This window comes from Sinohyriopsis cumingii, chromosome 15 (genome assembly GCF_028554795.1).
Source record: "Sinohyriopsis cumingii isolate HCF-2022 chromosome 15, ASM2855479v2, whole genome shotgun sequence".
In the NCBI taxonomy this organism is placed as follows: Eukaryota; Metazoa; Mollusca; class Bivalvia; order Unionida; family Unionidae; genus Sinohyriopsis; species Sinohyriopsis cumingii.
Genome location: NC_142975.1, coordinates 130,812,139 through 130,829,319, shown reverse-complemented (window position 1 = coordinate 130,829,319; position 17,181 = coordinate 130,812,139). Strand labels below are relative to the sequence as shown.

At 35.0% G+C, this 17,181-nt stretch overlaps 2 protein-coding genes across 6 annotated transcripts in view; one reads left to right on the top strand and one right to left on the bottom strand.

The window, feature by feature from the left end:
- LOC149782782 (cytochrome b-245 light chain-like) overlaps nt 1-11,011 on the bottom strand; it is a 30,863-nt gene extending 19,852 nt beyond the window's left edge. The window contains exons 1-2 of the mRNA XM_089934286.1: nt 10,828-11,011; nt 8,662-8,731 (exon numbers count right to left, since the gene is read on the bottom strand). Of these exons, the coding sequence (XP_089790412.1) occupies nt 8,662-8,731; nt 10,828-10,885 (128 nt within the window). The 5' untranslated portion in view covers nt 10,886-11,011. The remainder of the gene's footprint in view (nt 1-8,661; nt 8,732-10,827) is intronic.
- LOC149782781 (GPI ethanolamine phosphate transferase 1-like) overlaps nt 1-17,181 on the top strand; it is a 99,931-nt gene that overhangs the window by 3,719 nt on the left and 79,031 nt on the right. The window contains exons 1-2 of one of the 5 annotated variants that reach the window (XM_089934283.1): nt 11,765-11,804; nt 14,255-14,490. In XM_089934283.1, coding sequence (XP_089790409.1) covers nt 14,264-14,490 — 227 coding nt within the window. In that variant the 5' untranslated portion in view covers nt 11,765-11,804; nt 14,255-14,263. Of the gene's footprint in view, nt 1-11,764; nt 11,863-12,799; nt 12,939-14,254; nt 14,491-17,181 lie in introns of those variants that run through there. The other 4 variants (XM_089934281.1, XM_089934282.1, XM_089934285.1 and 1 more) reach the window with 4 other exon arrangements.

The window sequence follows — 17,181 nt, the reverse complement described above, 5'->3', positions numbered from 1 at the left end:
GCTAATCATTGTCCTTATTACTACTACTAATCATGGTCCTTATTTACTGCTGCTAATCATCATCCTTATTACTAATGCAATTCATGGTCCTTATTAGTATTGATATTCATGGTCATTATTACTACTGATATTCATGGTCATTATTACTATTGCTATTCATGGTCCTTAATACTAATGCCATTCAAGGTCATTGTAACTTTTGCTATACATGGTTCTTATTACTTGCTATTCATGGTCCCTATTAGTATTACTATTTGTGGTCCTTATTATTGCTGCTAATCGTCATCCTTATTACTATTGCTATTCATTGTCCTTATTACTATTGCTTATCATGGTCCTTATTACTGTTGATATGCATGGTTCATATAATATGATATTCATGGTCCCTATTAGAATTACTTACTATTCATGGTCCTTATTTTGTATTGCTATTCATGGTCCTTGATACTATTTCTAATCATGATCCAAATCACTATTGCTATACATGGTTTTTATTACTTGCTATTCATGGTCCCTATTAGTATTACTAGTCATGGTCCTTATTATTGCTGCTAATCGTCATCCTTATTACTATTGCTATTCAGGGTCCTTATTACTATTGCTTATCATGGTCCTTATTACTGTTGATATGCATGGTTCATATAATATGATATTCATGGTCCCTATTAGTATTACTTACTATTCATGGTCCTTATTACTATTTCTAATCATGATCCAAATCACTATTGCTATACATGGTTCTTTTTACTTGCTATGCATGGTCCCAATTAGTATTACTATTCATGGTTCTTATTAGTATAGCTAATCATCATCCTTATTACTATTGCTATCCATTGTCCCTATTACTACCGCTATTCATGGTCCTTATTACTATTGCTATACATGGTTCTTATTACTTGCTATTCATAATCCCTATTAGTATTGCTAATTATCATCCTTATTACAGTGTATTGCTATTCATGGTCCTTATTAGTATTGTTATTCATGGTCCTTATTACTATTGCTATTCATGGTCCTTATTACTATTGCTATTCATAGTACCTTCAATGGCTTGAGCGGCAAATCTGTCAATAACTGCCTTTTACATGTATTAGTGATGCAAATGGTGATATTAAGCAAAAAATCTCTTGAAATTACAAATAAAAATGAAAAGCTTGTGCATCTCACAGCTCATAAAGATTCTCCAGTGATGATTTCTTCAAAACTTAGCAAAGAAGAGTGCTTCAGAATACCTAAAATAAGTCTTGAATTCATCTTAAATGAATTAGATCAACTTTATGTCAGAAGACCTACAGCTCTAAAATTCTTAAAACTCTCAATTCAATTGATTGCATCTTCACTTATGTATATATTCAATCTAAGTATTTCCACAGGTATTTTTCCAAACAAGCTAAAACTGGCAAAAGTAACTCATTACATAAAGGAGATTTTTCTGATATGAATAACTATAGACCAATATCAGTTTTATCATCACTTTCAAATATATTAGAAAGACTTGTTTGCAATGAATTTAGAAATTACATGGAGTCATTTAATTTACTACATTCACAAAGTTACAATCATGCTTCTTTATGCCAGACTAAACAAGCTAGAATGGTGAATGACTGGTTAACAGCAATGGATCAAGGTAACCTTGCTGACACAATATTTCTTGACCATACAAAAGCTTTTGACCTTGTAAATAATAATAATAATAATGAGGACTTTGTATAGCGCCTAATCTTTAGAAGCTCTAAGCGCTTTACAACATTTCACAACACCTATAAGATAAAAAACATATAAAGATATGATTACAAAAACAAACACCATGAAATAGAAAACATTTTTAAAAAACATGATGAGAATATTTAAGGTAGGAAACATTAAGTTTGTTCTTGCAGTCAAAATAAGTGAGTTTTGAGAGCCCTCTTGAATGTGATCACTGTATCTTTGTGTCTAAGTTCAATGGGAAATTCATTCCACATTGCTGGGCCCTGGTATGCAAAAGAACGCTGTCCATATGACTTTGTTTTCATAGTGGGAATAATAAGCATACGATTGTCAGAAGTGGAGCGTAAGTATCTTGCTGGTGTGTACACATAGGTGAGGTCGGATAGGTGTGTTGGACTAGAGTCCGACAGTGAAACGTAGCACAGAGAACAGATTTTGTGTTTGATTCTGGATTGAATGGATAGCCAGTGTAGGGTACAGAGCAGTGGGGGTGTTTGCTCTGATTGTGGTACTCTAAGTATGATCCAAGCAGCTGTGTTTTGAAGTTTCTGGAGCAGATTTTGATATGAACCAGACAGAATTGAGTTACAATAGTCCAGTCTTGAAAGTACTAATGAACACACAAGTGTTTTAGTGGCATCAGCTGAAAGATATTTGCGAATTGAGCTGATGCATCTCAGCTCAAGATATGCAGCCTTGCATATGTTCATGACATGTTGGTGCAATGTGAGAGGACTGTCCAGAGTAACACCTAGGTTTCGTACTGATTGTTGGTGTTGCTGATATTTATTGTTTGAGGTAAAGGATGTGAATGAGAAAGTCTTTGTGTTGTGATCAGAATGGCCTCAGTTTTATCATCATTCATCTGCAGCTTGTTACATGTCATCCATGATTTCATCAGAAATGCACCTCTCTACACCTTGGATGGTAGCATCAACTTCAGCTGGGTGGCTAGATTTGTATATCTGGGTGTCATCAGTGTACAACTGGTGAGACACTGGATGATGATCTATGACACTTGAGAGCGAATGAGTGTATAGAATGAAGAGAACAGGTCCAAGAACAGACCCCTGTGGAACACCACAAAATAGATCAACTGGGCTGGAGTGTATTCCATTTGCAGATACAATTTGTGTCCTGTTCACCAAGTAGGACTTAAACCACAGTAAGGCTGTATCATGAATGCCAAATACATGCTGGAGATGGTGAAGTAATATATCATGGTCTACTGTGTCAAATGCTGCAGACAAATCAAAGAGGGTGAGGACTGTAATCTTTCTGCTATCCAATGCAGAGAGAATGTCATTAACTACTTTTAGAAGAGTAGTTTCAGTACTGTGGCAAGGGCAATATGCAGATTGTACATTGATAAAAAGACTGTTTGAATTTAGATGAGATACAAGCTGGGATAGAACAACCTTTTCTAAGATTTTTGATAAGAATGGGAGATTAGAAACTGGGCAGTCATTCTTTAAATCATTATGGTCTAGTGTTGGTTTCTTCAGCAGAGGCTTTACAATGGCAGTTTTGAAAAATGATGGGAATTCCCCGGATGAGAGAGACGTATTAATAACATCAGTTAGTGAAGGCAATACTGGATCTAAGCTCTCAAGCAGCAGTGATGTTGGAATTGGATCAAGTTCACATGACTTTGGTGCACTCTTCATCACGATTGTACATACGAAATCCATAAAGATAGGTTCAATTGCTGCTAATGGTTGCCGCTCAAATTCTGTATCCCAACTGTATGGTGACGACGAGTCAATTGAAATTGTGGTGTCAAGCTTATCTGTAATGGTTTGTACTTTGTCACGGAAGAAATTTGCAAACATGTCCAGAAGGTCGACTTTAGAGAAGGTAGTTGGAAGTGGTGTAGATTTGTCACAAATCACAAAATCCTGCTGGTAAAGATTAGCATATATTGAGTTAACCATGAAAGCTTAACTTGGTTTCAAACCTATCTTGAAGACAGACAGCAACAAGTTTCTATCTTAAATAAACTTTCAGATAAAATCTGATAAAGCCAGATGTTCCAAAAAGGATTAGTTCTTGGACCATTACTCTTTCTGCTCTATATTAATGATTTACTTTATCACATTGAGCTATCCACCACCAACATATCTGCCGAGGACATGACATTATATAACACTGGATCAACAGTCCATGAGATTTGCACTAAATTAAATAAATATATGGTAATAATAAATAACTGGTGTGAGCACAATGGTATGAAGATAAATGCAGCCAAATCAAAAGCCATGATCATAGGCAGCTGAGCATGAGTAAAAGCGGAGAAAAATGATTTCAAAGTAATGATAAAAGGAATGGATATACAACAGTCAGAAAATGAAAAACTACTTGGCATCATGATGGACAATATCTTGTGCTTGAAAATGCATTAAAAAAGTTAACACACTGCCTTATATCTTGAACAGACTACAATCTTATCTCCCCAAGAAGAAATATTCTACATTGTGTATATCATGCCACACTTAGAATATTGTTGTTCTGTCTGGAGTAACAGTGGTACAGAAAATCTGGTAAGATTACTGAAATGTCAAAAAAGAGCAGCTAGAGTTATTCTTGATGCTGATTTAGATACACTTTCAACAAATCTTTCTAACACCCTAAACTGGCTTCAAATGCAGCAGAGAACTCACTTTCGAAAGTGCTTACTAGTCTATCAATCCTTACATGGTTTGTCTCCTGATTATCTTAAATGTAACTTTTAATTTGTTACACACATACATACTGAAGGTATGAATTTTGATCCACCTCAAACAACAAGCAATATTTACCTAAACCAAATTCAGGATTTTATAAGATAAATTTTGCTTTTTATGGAGCCAAACTAAGGAATTCCTTACCACCATATATAGTCAGCTGACTCATGCCAAGCTTTCAAAAATGCTTATTAGTCAACATCTACCAAAACAATCATTTGTATGATCTTGTTTAAATCAGTACTACTACTTTTTATAAAATTGTTATCATGTACTCACCTATAATGTTTTACACGTTTGCTACTATTATTGGGATGAATTTTGTATGTACTAATCCTTGAAGCCTTGTGCATATTTTACTGAAGCAGTCGATCTACTGTATAGTTTTTAATAGCATGTGTTGTCTAAAGACACCTCAGCTTATAAAAATTGTGCGTTATATATATATATATATATATATATATATATATATATATATATATATATATACAAATGTCATTGTAGAAGGCCTCATGGAAGACTGATCAGTTGACTAAATGAGCTCCTTTTTTAAATAAAGAAATTATTATTATTAGTATTGCTATTTATGGTCCTTATTACTACTGCCATTCATGGCCCCTATTAGTATTGCCATTCATGGTCCTTTATACCACTGCTATTCATGGGCCTTTTTATTATTATTAATTGTACTAATAATGCTTTAAATAATCAATATAATACTATTTTAATTTGTTTTTCTAGATATCTCAGTAATATTAGCTCTGAAAATGTTTGTCATAGCATAAGTGGCACTGTCAGTGCAGGTCCTGTAGCACCTGCTATGACACATGCCATTTTTCAGGCAAACAACTGTTTATACACCCCTGTACATCGACACAGAAGAAAAAGATATTATGAAAAGATGGACAGAGTACTGCGCAGAACTTTACAACCACTGAGCCACAATAGATCCAGAGGTACTGAACTTCCCTCCAGCAAGTAACAATGACAACCACCATATCATACGCGAAGAAGTATAAGCCACAGTGAAATCACTGAAAAAGTGTGAGTCAGCAGGAGTGGACAACAACCCAGCAGAACTAATCCAAGCTGGGGGAGAAGCGATGATTAGTGCTCTCACAAACATCTGCAACAAGATCTGGCAAACAGGAGTATGACCATTGCCATGGACCCAGTCACTGATCATCACCCTTCCCAAGACAGGCAACTTGCAACAATGTCAAAACCACCATACAATCAGTCTTAAGCCATCCAAGTAAAGTCATGCTAAGGATACTGCTGAACAGACCAAAACCACAGGCTGAAAAGATCCATGCTGAGGAGCAGGTGGGGTTCAGAGCAGGGCACAGCACAACAGAGCAGATCTTCAACCTTAGGATATTGTGTGAGAAGTACCTCCAACACAAACAAGATCTGTACCACGTCTTCGTGGATTTCAGGAAGGCATTTGACAGGGTAAGGCATGCAGCCTTGTGGGTGACCATGAGACTGTACAACATCAATGCCAACCTCATCACAGTAATAAAGCACCACTATGACAAGGCCACCAGTGCAATATACTTCAACGGCAGCACAGGGGACTAGTTCAGAACAAGTCGGAGTCAAACAAGGCTGTCTGCTCTTGCCTACACTATTCAGCATCTTTCTGGAGAGAATCATGGCAGATGCGCTTGATTAGCATACCGGGACAGTCAGCATGGAGGCAGAACAATCACCAACTTACGTTTTGCTGATGACATTGGTGGACTAGCAGGAAATGAGCAAGAATGAGCTAGCTTAGAGAGCCTTGACAAAACCTCTTCAGCCTATGGCATGGAAATTAGTGCAGAGAAGACCAATATGATGACCAACAACATCAAGGGCATCAGCACTGACATCAGGGTCCAACATACAAAGCTAGAAACAGTCCACAGCTTCAAGGATTTGGGGGCAACTGTAACAGATGAAGGATCAAAGCCTGAAATACTCTCCAGGATTGCACAGAAAACAGCAGCGCTGAAAAAACTGAAGCCCATCTGGAAGGACAAGCACATCGCACTCAGCAGACAAGTCAGACTGATGTACTCACTGGTGATCTCCATATTTCTCTATGCCTGCGAATCATGGACCATAACAGCGGACTTGGAGAAAATGATACAGGCTACAGAGATGAGATGTTTCTGAAAGATCCTCGGCATCACATACAAAGACCATATCACCAATGAACACAATACAGCAAAGGATAAGACAAGCCATTGGGCCTCACAATGACCTCCTGATCATAGTGAAAATGGAAACTGCAGTGGTATGGGCATGTCTCACGATCATCAGGGCTTGCCAAAACAATCCTATAAGGCACTGTACAAGGAAGAAGAAACAGAGGCAGGCAAAGAAAGAGGTGGGAAGATAACATTCGAGAGTGGACAGGCTTGACATTGAGCGACTCACTGAGAAAGACGGAAAATCGAGAGGAATGGAGGAAGCTGGTTGTTAGGTCTTTTGCGGTGCCCCAACGGTCTTCCAGACTACGGGACTGATGATGATACACATCGTCACTAAATTTGATCTGCACATTGGGCCATGGAACAAGTATTCTATCATAGGATTACTATGCACTGAGCAAATAAGTTTTACACAGGTTAGTTAACTTCCTAGTACCTCTAAACACAAAATGGCTAACTCCCACAACGATTCACCTTTGGATGATTTCATCTGGCAAATAGACGCGAACAAGAACAATTATTCTGAAAGTTTTGAAGTAGATGAGATTATTGGAACTGGAAAGATGTTACTGGAAATACAACTGAGTAATTGCAAGCCCAAAATGATGCTGAATATGAGTCCAATGTACATACTGGCTGGACAAAAACAGCATGAGAAATAAATTATCTTTTAAATTTTACAAAGCTTGTTATCTTCACTGTTTTATTGTTACTGCTTATGAGAGCTTAAACACGTAACAATTTATACGCCTGTGATTTTCAAAACTTGGATATATATAGTTTAATAGATATACATATAAAAAAACAGAATTTAGTAGTGTAAACTTACCTGCGGTTTCCTGGAGTGGGTATTTATTATCTGTTTCCTATTCTACACCTGTGATTTTCACAACTTTTATTTTATCTGGGTTAATCTTGTACCTATATTTTAGTTGGTCTTTTGAAGTTCAAAACTGATATTAACAGGCAGATGATGTATACCTTGCTACTAAATTCATAAGACAATAAAGTGTTATTGTTATCAGCATGAACTATATCTGGAAAAAGAAAATGGACAATAAGCATGATGGGATTAAAATCTCATCAAAAAACAGAACTAGTGCTCTGCAGAACAACATTAGGATACAGATTTCTCCTAATGCAGTTGAGACACAACTCATAGAATAACTTGTTACAATAAGAAGCTCGTGTCATTAACTGTTGCTAATATTTTCCCAAAGTTCAAACATAATACAATGAACAGATACAAGATATCTGGCTTTCTTTAAGAATGCTACTGCCTCTGTTGCTATCAGAAAAGTGATACCTATGTCTCGCAAAAATTCTGTACAACAAATAAACCTTCATTTCACTTGACAAAATGGGCTACTTCTTATTAAAACAAAGAAAAGGAAGAGGAAGATTTGTTCTTTTGTTTTCTCCTTTTAACTCATAATTTTCTGTATCTGTATTGATTGTTTGCATTAAATTCAAGGGTAGAACATACTTTGTTTGACCACTGAGTCCCAGACCGTTTTAATCAAATTTAACTTGGGTATGGATTGGAGACATCTGTATGCCATTATTTAACTTCATTCACTCAAAGCAATGTGTTTGGCACTTTTTAATGTCAAGATCCTGCTGTTTCATTTACCTTTCCATGGTTCAATATAACTATTATAACACAATTATGGCTGAGTCCAGCTGATGTTTTATTGGAAAAATAACTGGATCCCAGGGTCCTTGGGCTTAATGAACTTTCAGCCCCTACAATACAAAATTTACAACTTTTACCACTGATATTTTCTGTATAAATATTTACTGAATATGCTATGAACTATATGCTAAGTAACACCATCTAACTAAAATGAATATTCAGACAGCTGAAAAGGGGCCTTAATTTGGAGGTGTTCTTATTTTGGAGGATGAATTTGCTAAGTTACATAATGATACATATCAAACATGGTTGCTAGTGGGCAGTGGTCCCTATTCTGGGGTGGTCACAATGGGAAGTTTACATTATTACAAAAAGGGCAAAGAAAGGATACACAGCATAAATTCCAAATTGCCAGTATTTGAACCTCCCTGCACATCCAAGGATACCACCAAGCGCAATAACTGAAACAAAAGAAACAAAAATAAATTCATGTTAGCTTTGTAAAGTAAGAAAATGCCAATTTCTTAATTGTTCTAGTATCTGAGATGACAAATATGTGTGTATGCTAAAGCAACTAGTTCCTGTACATTAATTTATTTGATGTGTATCACTTTTAGGGCATTTGCGAAAAAGTTTAATATTTAACGTTATGCAAAATTCATGTGGGAATAACACATTTCTATGTCCTGTGGCAACCTTGAAATTTTGTGATAACATATGGCTGTTGCCAAATACCAATAAGTGTCTAAACTTAGGATGGTGTTTCCATCTGATTTTTAAATTTGTTCATTTTATTTAATACATTACATCAGAGCCACAAATTGTGCATTAGTACACATGTTTGGGGAGCTAATTTATCAGACTACAACCACTCGTCTAAATCCATGTGCAATTCCCCCAAAATATAAAAACAGGATATGTGACTAATAACTGAATATCTAATGAGTATTAATATAGCATTTGCCTCCCCTACCCTTTGGCAGTTTGTACCCACACTGACAGATTTTAGAAACAAAAAAGCATCAGAGATTATAAAAGTGCACAAAACTGTCATTTCATCATAATTTTATATTTTAACATGACTGTCGCTAGAAGGTCTCTAACACTGTTATTTTGTTTGTGTTTCAAATCTATATTCTAAAATGAGCTCAGAATAATTTAGTAAATTTCCATAATGTTGGGAGTTAATCACTCTGTACCCACATGCTTAAAAATTACACTGCTTGCCATTTATATTTTGTTCCGAGTTTTATTAATACAATTTACAAATATTAAAACTAGATATGAAAATGCTGGATACAGATGACATAGATTTAACCTTCTAGGAACATTCATCGTTTAATAGAAATAGACATTTCCAGGAACTGTAGCTGGACAGTGAGAAGACTGGTTGTTCACAGAGAAAACGAATGTCTGAAATGTGAACAATATGACAGTGTTAGGGACCCCTTGGTGATAATCAGGTTAGAATATATAAATTATTGAATGAAATGACTGCTGTGCACTTTTTGTATCCATTATATTTTGTTTCTAAAATTAGTAGGGGATACAAACTGTCCAGGGTGGTAGGTGATTGGGCCTGTACTTAAAGGATGAACTGATATCACTGTTTACATTTAGTGAACTGCTCAATTGATTCTATTATGTCCATGTTGAATTATTTGACTTGGTAGCAGCCAGACGATTACAATCAGTTATGGATAACCATCTTCCTAAATTGTATTTTACTCTACACTTTTCTTGTCTGCATCCATTTCATGTTCCCTAACTGTAGGCCCAAATTGTGAATAAAGCTCTTAAATCATAAAGGATTTTCAAGGTAGGTCTAAGGGACCCGAGTGGCCGAGTGGTCTAAAGCGCTCTCTGTCACGGATCACTGCCATCTCACCTCTGTCTGTGTATGTTCGATTCTCGGGCTCAGCCAATGTGGATATATGAGAAAGCTTGCCGGTAGCTTCTTGTGGTCGGTGGTTCTTTCTGGGGTTTACCCGGGTTCTTCCTCCACCATTAATACTGGCCGTCATGTATAGCCTATCTTGTGCTGAAAAATGGCGTTAAACCCTATAACAACAACAACAAGGTAGGTCTATGTGCTGGTCCTACAATGTAAGACCTCGACCCTGATATTTATGTTTTTGACGCACAAAACATAAATAGCATGGTCAAGGTCCTACATTGTAGGACTAGTCTATGCACTTACAACAGATGGATGGCAAATATATCTGAGCTGTGTAGGGCAGTGGGGACAAATTTAAAATCATTCAAAGGCAGCATAAAGTTTCGCATACTATATATAGTATAGTATAAATTATCTTTATGTCAAATTAGAAACGTTAAACATCATTTCGTTCCACCCGAGAACTAGCCGACTTAACAGATTTAATAAAAATAAGCAAATATTTTCATGTTCAACACTGGTCTCAGTTTAGTCCTACAATGTAAGACGTATCACATGTTACATCACCACCCAAACAAAAATATGGGGTGATGCGTCTTACATTGTAGCACTATCCTCAGCTCAGGTGCTTTTAAAAAAAGAAAATCCAAAGACTCATACTTGTAGAACTAACTACAGCTTGCTCATTTGCCCACATTGCCCATTCAATCTGACTCATTATGTTAAACTTTTCCTCATCGTTTAGAAGAGCTTAACAAATCTGAGAAAACTTTTTGAGAATATATCCTACACGGAAATAAGTTTTATTTCTTTAAGAAGGAAATCCGACAACAAATCGTTCAGAATCAAAAGGATGCTTTCCCATTGAGTAAAAATAACAAATTAAGCCTTTATATAACAAGGGGCAGATTCTTTGCTGTCATTGGTTAGGTGGCGCTCTATAGTTTCGTAATTTGCATAGGTTAGGATTTTAAAGAAAAAGAATTTCCCCGGCTTTCCTCACTAGTTATACTGGCTATTTAAAAAAGACCTTGTATATCTTAGGTATAATGCAAAGAACCTTTAATTCCCTTTATTTTGGTGTATGATTGGTGGGTGTACTATGGGTTATAGAGTACACAGCTTGGCCTTACTTCAAATGTGCATCTTTCAAAAATGTGCTAGCTCTACTTGGTCATTTTCACTTCCTGAACTTCAGAGGTAAATTGTATAAAAAAGAGCCCATAACTTGTTTTACATTTTATATATTTGGTAATTCATTCATTGCACTTTCAGAAGCTGGTATTGTCTAGTCTGGCAAAATTCATTTTCACTATTTTAATAGCTGCTATGTATAGTGTACTTTAGACTAATTCAGACTGATTTTTTAACACAAGGGAGCAGTCATTTTAGTTAGCAGTGTGCTTAAATCATGTAAAATGTCCAAAAGTACAATATCCAAAAGAAATATCATCCACATTACATTAATGTAGCATAGAGGTATGCCAACATTCTCTCCACTGTGCATGTTTTAAATGCTAACTACTTCACCTTACATACGTGACTCTCTCAAAAGTAGATATTATCTGGTGAGCGCCCCCTTAATAGTTTCAGAGATAGACCAACGAAGTCGTTGCTTTCTAGTTGGATAGTACCATGTAAATATCCCAAGAATGAGTGATGGATGCTTATTGAAATTGTTAGCAAAGCATATCAGTAATGTTCTGTTTTTTTTTTTAATATAAATTTTATTTATTTGTTACATACAGAGACATATATATAAGAAATAATAACAGAGACTGTCTAAAAGCACTGTGAATGCAATAAATTACAAGTTCAATTTTTCGGAACCGGCATGAGTATAATCTGTTTTCGAGGGTCTAATGTAAATACTACAAACCATTTTAAAAGTGCATTATAATGCTAATTTATCTGAGACAATATGTTTTACATGAATAAAATGTGAACTTATAATATAATACGTGAATACATTTTGAAATGAGACTTAATTTTACACAGTCTGATTTGCAGCTGTAAAGTTGTTACGATATTTGCACACACACAGATTTACATCAGAGTGGTTCCCCATGTAAAAACACACATACTCTGCCCAGTGCACAAAAAATCTGATAACCTGACACCCGAAATATTTTTTTATTGGCTGAGGAAACTTTTCACGCTCATGAAATGTGTAAATGTATTTTCAAGATGTTGACATACCTGCCATAATTTGGCGCAATCTAAATTGTGATCTGATTTTAATCAAATTGAAGCATGGTGCATCCTCCTAAAAAAATAGGATTTTGTACTCCCAAACCACCTGGCACGGTCATGTTTCAAGAAAACACAATTTTCAGTAATTATTTACATTTAAACAACTTATTTGTTAACAACCTTTGATTGGTAAAAGTTTATTTGAAAGAAATGCGGTTTTAGGCTTGTAAACCACCACATACAGTAGTTTCATTGTCTTTGTATGCCACAAAAAAGCATTATACGTGTATTTGCATTATCAATAGCTGTAGAAAACAAAGTCATAGTGATCCTAAGGATGTTATACTGAAATTTTTATATAAATTTAACGAAGGTATGTACATCGTAATAGTTGTCATCTATTCAGTAAGCTTAATGGATAGATAGTGGAAGGGTATAGTTTATTATAATTTTTTATAAATGGGTATGTATTTGTAAATGTGTACACGTTTAGAAATTTTGGTAAACATCGCAGCCTCAGTTGCTGCACAGGTACTACTTGATCCAGACATGGAGATCTCACAAGGCCTGATGTTATAGTGAGTGCTGATGATTACAATTTTCTTAAATTGATCAATGCAGCATATTACTTTCATCATTTGAAGAAAAAGAATCTTTTATACACAGTTCATATATAATAAACATGTCCATTTTTAACATGAAAGTATTATGATTCTGTCTGCACATTAAAATTACGGTTTATGGGAATGAATTAGTTATTTGTACCAATGTAGTTAACATACATGCATTGAAAGGTGTAACATAACAGAGTTGATAAGTGACTACTTCCAGATAGAAAACTTCAATTGTATTACATAACTGAAGTTAGGAAAGTTTTGAAATAGATGAACTAAAGTCCATTTCAACATGGTCTATAAGGCCAACTTACTTTCCTGATAATTCTTTCACCAAATTAAAAATAACTACAGACCTTGACAATGCACAAGTTAGTTTATATATGAGAATGCCAGTTTCAATTAAAAAATTAATATAAATTTAGGTGCAAATCAGCCTTTTTGCAAGGAATTGTGGCTAGAACTGGTATAATGTTATACTTGTACAAGTCACCTCCTTTAGCATTGATAATGTATGCAAGGAAGAGATCTAATACCAGTCATACCCATAACCTTGCAGAAATTAGCTTCAATAACTTAGAGAAATGGCTCTGCTCAGATTGACTATAAATGTTGCCATGGTAAAAGCAATACTTTTTCAGAACACCTGTTGTTTTTTATGGAGTCAAGCAAGAAGTGAGATAGTTGTATATTAGGGTACATATACATATATTAATATATATATATACACACACATATATATATATATATATATATATATATATATATATATATATATATATATATATATATATATATATATATATATATATATATAATAAGCAAGATGATGTATGATTATTCTAAGCAGCATTATAATTATTATAATTGGATATGCTTTATGTGAACTTACATATCATGGGTTACAGCCAGTCAAGAATTAAGTGAAAATCTGAATACAAATTCATTGATTTCATAAAGTTTATGATTATACCTATTTTGTAAAACAGAATGCATTTAACAAGGCTTTGTGTTGTGAGAGTCCATTGAGGCCAATATGTTGTGTACTGTTAGCATATCAGTTATTTGTGAGACTTGGCTTTGAGTGGACTCGTATCATTTTGCCACCCTATCAGAAGAAAAAGACCTTTTAAAGATAGTATCAGACAAATAAAAAATTTACGTTGTCAAAGAACTATGCTTTTTGAAATTTCACTATTAAAAATGCAGCTGAGAGAGAGCTGATATAGCATAAATTTACAAAATGATTTTTAAAGTCAAAATATTCTGTTTTGTTTCAGTATGAAGAAATGGAAACCTGGAAGCTATTGTCAGTGGGAATCATTGTCCATGTTATATTTTTCTATTCCATCTTTGACATATACTTCTCTTCCCCAATTGTACATGGAATGACACCACAGTTGTCCCCCTTGAAACCACCGGCAAAGCGACTTGTTTTATTTGTTGCTGATGGACTAAGAGCTGATAAGTGTTTTGAGCTTGATCCAGAGGGAAGACCGAGGACACCATTTCTCAGGTTCAAATTTTGTTTCATTTTGTGATGATTCGCTTATTGAAGCATAGTCTTGAAATAAGTAGCATTTTACAGGGTGCAAAATTGCATTAATCTGAGGGCCAGAAGCTAGAGTATTTACTAAAGGACCCATCAGTGTTATAATTTTGGTATTTCACCTTACATTTAGTTTCTTTAGCAGTTCTCATTCAATATTCAGGGCGCCGCTTTGGTAGTCTAAGTGGTTAGAGCATCTGCAGGTTTTTTGCAGGATTTTTTAAGCCTCATTTTCACTAAATATTGACCGTTCTTCTGGGTCCAATACACGTGAAATTCTCAAAGGACACGCTGTTTCTCCCTGTGACACTCCTTATTTTCTCCTCGGACGTGCCCTCTTTCATATTCTGGTCATCTGTGGCCAAACTGCACAGTAGCTAAAGGTTAGTCCACAGTAAACAAGCAAGAAAGCCAGTGTGACTAATGAACAGTTAATTCTTATCATTGCAATTATCTTGTGAAAAGGACTGGTCTTTCAACGTAATTTGAAGAAACCATGTTCTACAATGCGTGATATGTAAGCACCAGCAATTGATTGGCAAATAAACAATGTTATTTTGTTGTAAGTAGAGGTACCAAAATACAGTCTCAAACTGCATACACCGTACATATGGCAACTTATTTTTTCACATTTTATATTACTGCATGGTATGTTTCTCCATTCCATCTTTTAATTTAACAAGGGTAATTAATGTTTGTATATATGGTACAGTTATGGAAGGTGTTCACTCGTGTAAGTTTCTTTGGTAGGAATGGAGATGTTACAGTATCACAGTGATCATTCTTGGGATTGAAACCAACTGCTGACAATTTTATTGTGGTTTATTGTTTGTTGTGGTTTATTTTCTGATTTTAGTATTGTTGTAAGGTTAGAAATATTCATAAATTGACTTGAATAATGTTTATACTTAATCTTCTATTTACTAAAGTAAAATGTAATAATCAGGAGTTCTCTGAAAAAATTGGGAGATAATATAAAATTAAGAGGTAGGCATGGAACAATTCCCAAAATTGTTGGGAGTTTTTTCTCCTGCCAGTAAAGTTGACAGATATGCCAAAGACTTACAGAAATGGTGCTAACACCAGCCCTGCTTGGTGCTCAGCATTAAGAAGTTAGTGTTAGGACTGGTTGGCCTGGTGTCAGGATGATGCGGCATGATGCCCCAATGCTAGACATCACTATCAACTGCCACACTGCAGGCACTGTAGCAATATGACTGAAAAAGTATTAAAGCTGCTTTAAAAATCAAAATTACACACACACACACACACACACACACACACACACACACACACATGCATGATTCCTCTAAATGTTGTGTAACCGAATTCAAAGGCATTTCGTTAGTTTCTGTACAGTCTTTAAATAGTATGCACTTTAGTTTTGTCTTGTCTGTGACATGTCAGATAAAAGATGAAACATGATTGTGATTATAATGTTTATCCATCTATTTCCCATCTGTCATCAACTTTTTATTTGTTTTTAAAAGGCAATATCATAATTTCATCAGGGAATCATCGTCAGGTTCTGCCCTCGTAAGGGGAAGGAATATTCTTAGAGATTGATGGCCATAGACTTGAGTGTCATGGTGACCTTAGCAATAGTTTAACTTTTAGGTGAGTGATCATTAGACATTATTATATCTGGGAACACAATTTTATTGTCTTGGATGAATTGGCATAAGACAGAATAAATATGCTTATTATAGCTATAAATATTGTTAACTATGTGAAGGTCAAAGGTCAAGGTCACACACTGATTGGTAGTTGGTAATGGCACAGTTACAACAAATTTCAGCAATCTTTCAGGCTAATCTAGATCTTTGAAAGAAACAAATAAATACATCAAAGACAAACACTAGACACATGAAAAAACCTGACTTTTTATGTCTAGAAGATGGTTGAATCTACAGAGTAGTTAAATAGTGAAATAACATAGTAAATTAAAAAAAATAGTCTTAAAATTAGTACACGTTTTCATTTTGTGTTGGTGTCAGAATAGCAACATTTTTTAAGAATAATCACAGCTGGAGTGATCTGTTTAGATGTAGTTAATTATGTTTATGATATGGGGAACCAAATTATTTTGACTTAATTGCAGGCTAAGGACAAAGGATAAAAATACAGTAACTACAATAGGTACTAAAGATATATAACGATTTTAAATCCCACTAAAGTTATGCATTGAGGAGGTAGTAATGAAATGTGTCATTAGCCTGTTGTAGTGGGAAGCTCAGAAGACAACAATACTACTACTAATACTACTATAAAATGCTTATTTGGTGAAATTTTTGTGCATACAGCTGATAAAATGACACATGACTGAAATTTTGATAAGATTGCATATGAAGATTAGAATTTGTTTGCATTTTAGCTAAGTTCTCCAGGAGTTCTCAGTGGCAGTATCCATCGTGCATTCAGCATTGGTACACCCTTGGTTAGACTTGATTAGTAGCATCTCAGGGTCGCTGCTAAATATCCAGTTGTGTTATATTGGGTATCAAGATTAACATTGATTTTGTGTCAAAAGTTGTTTGTGGTAGGTTGTTCATTTTCTGCAGTTTTGCCAACATTTTGAATGGCACAGACTTTCCATATCAGGAGCTACAGTAGATTGCATTTTAACTTCATGTCTTAACTTCTGAATGATAGTAAAGC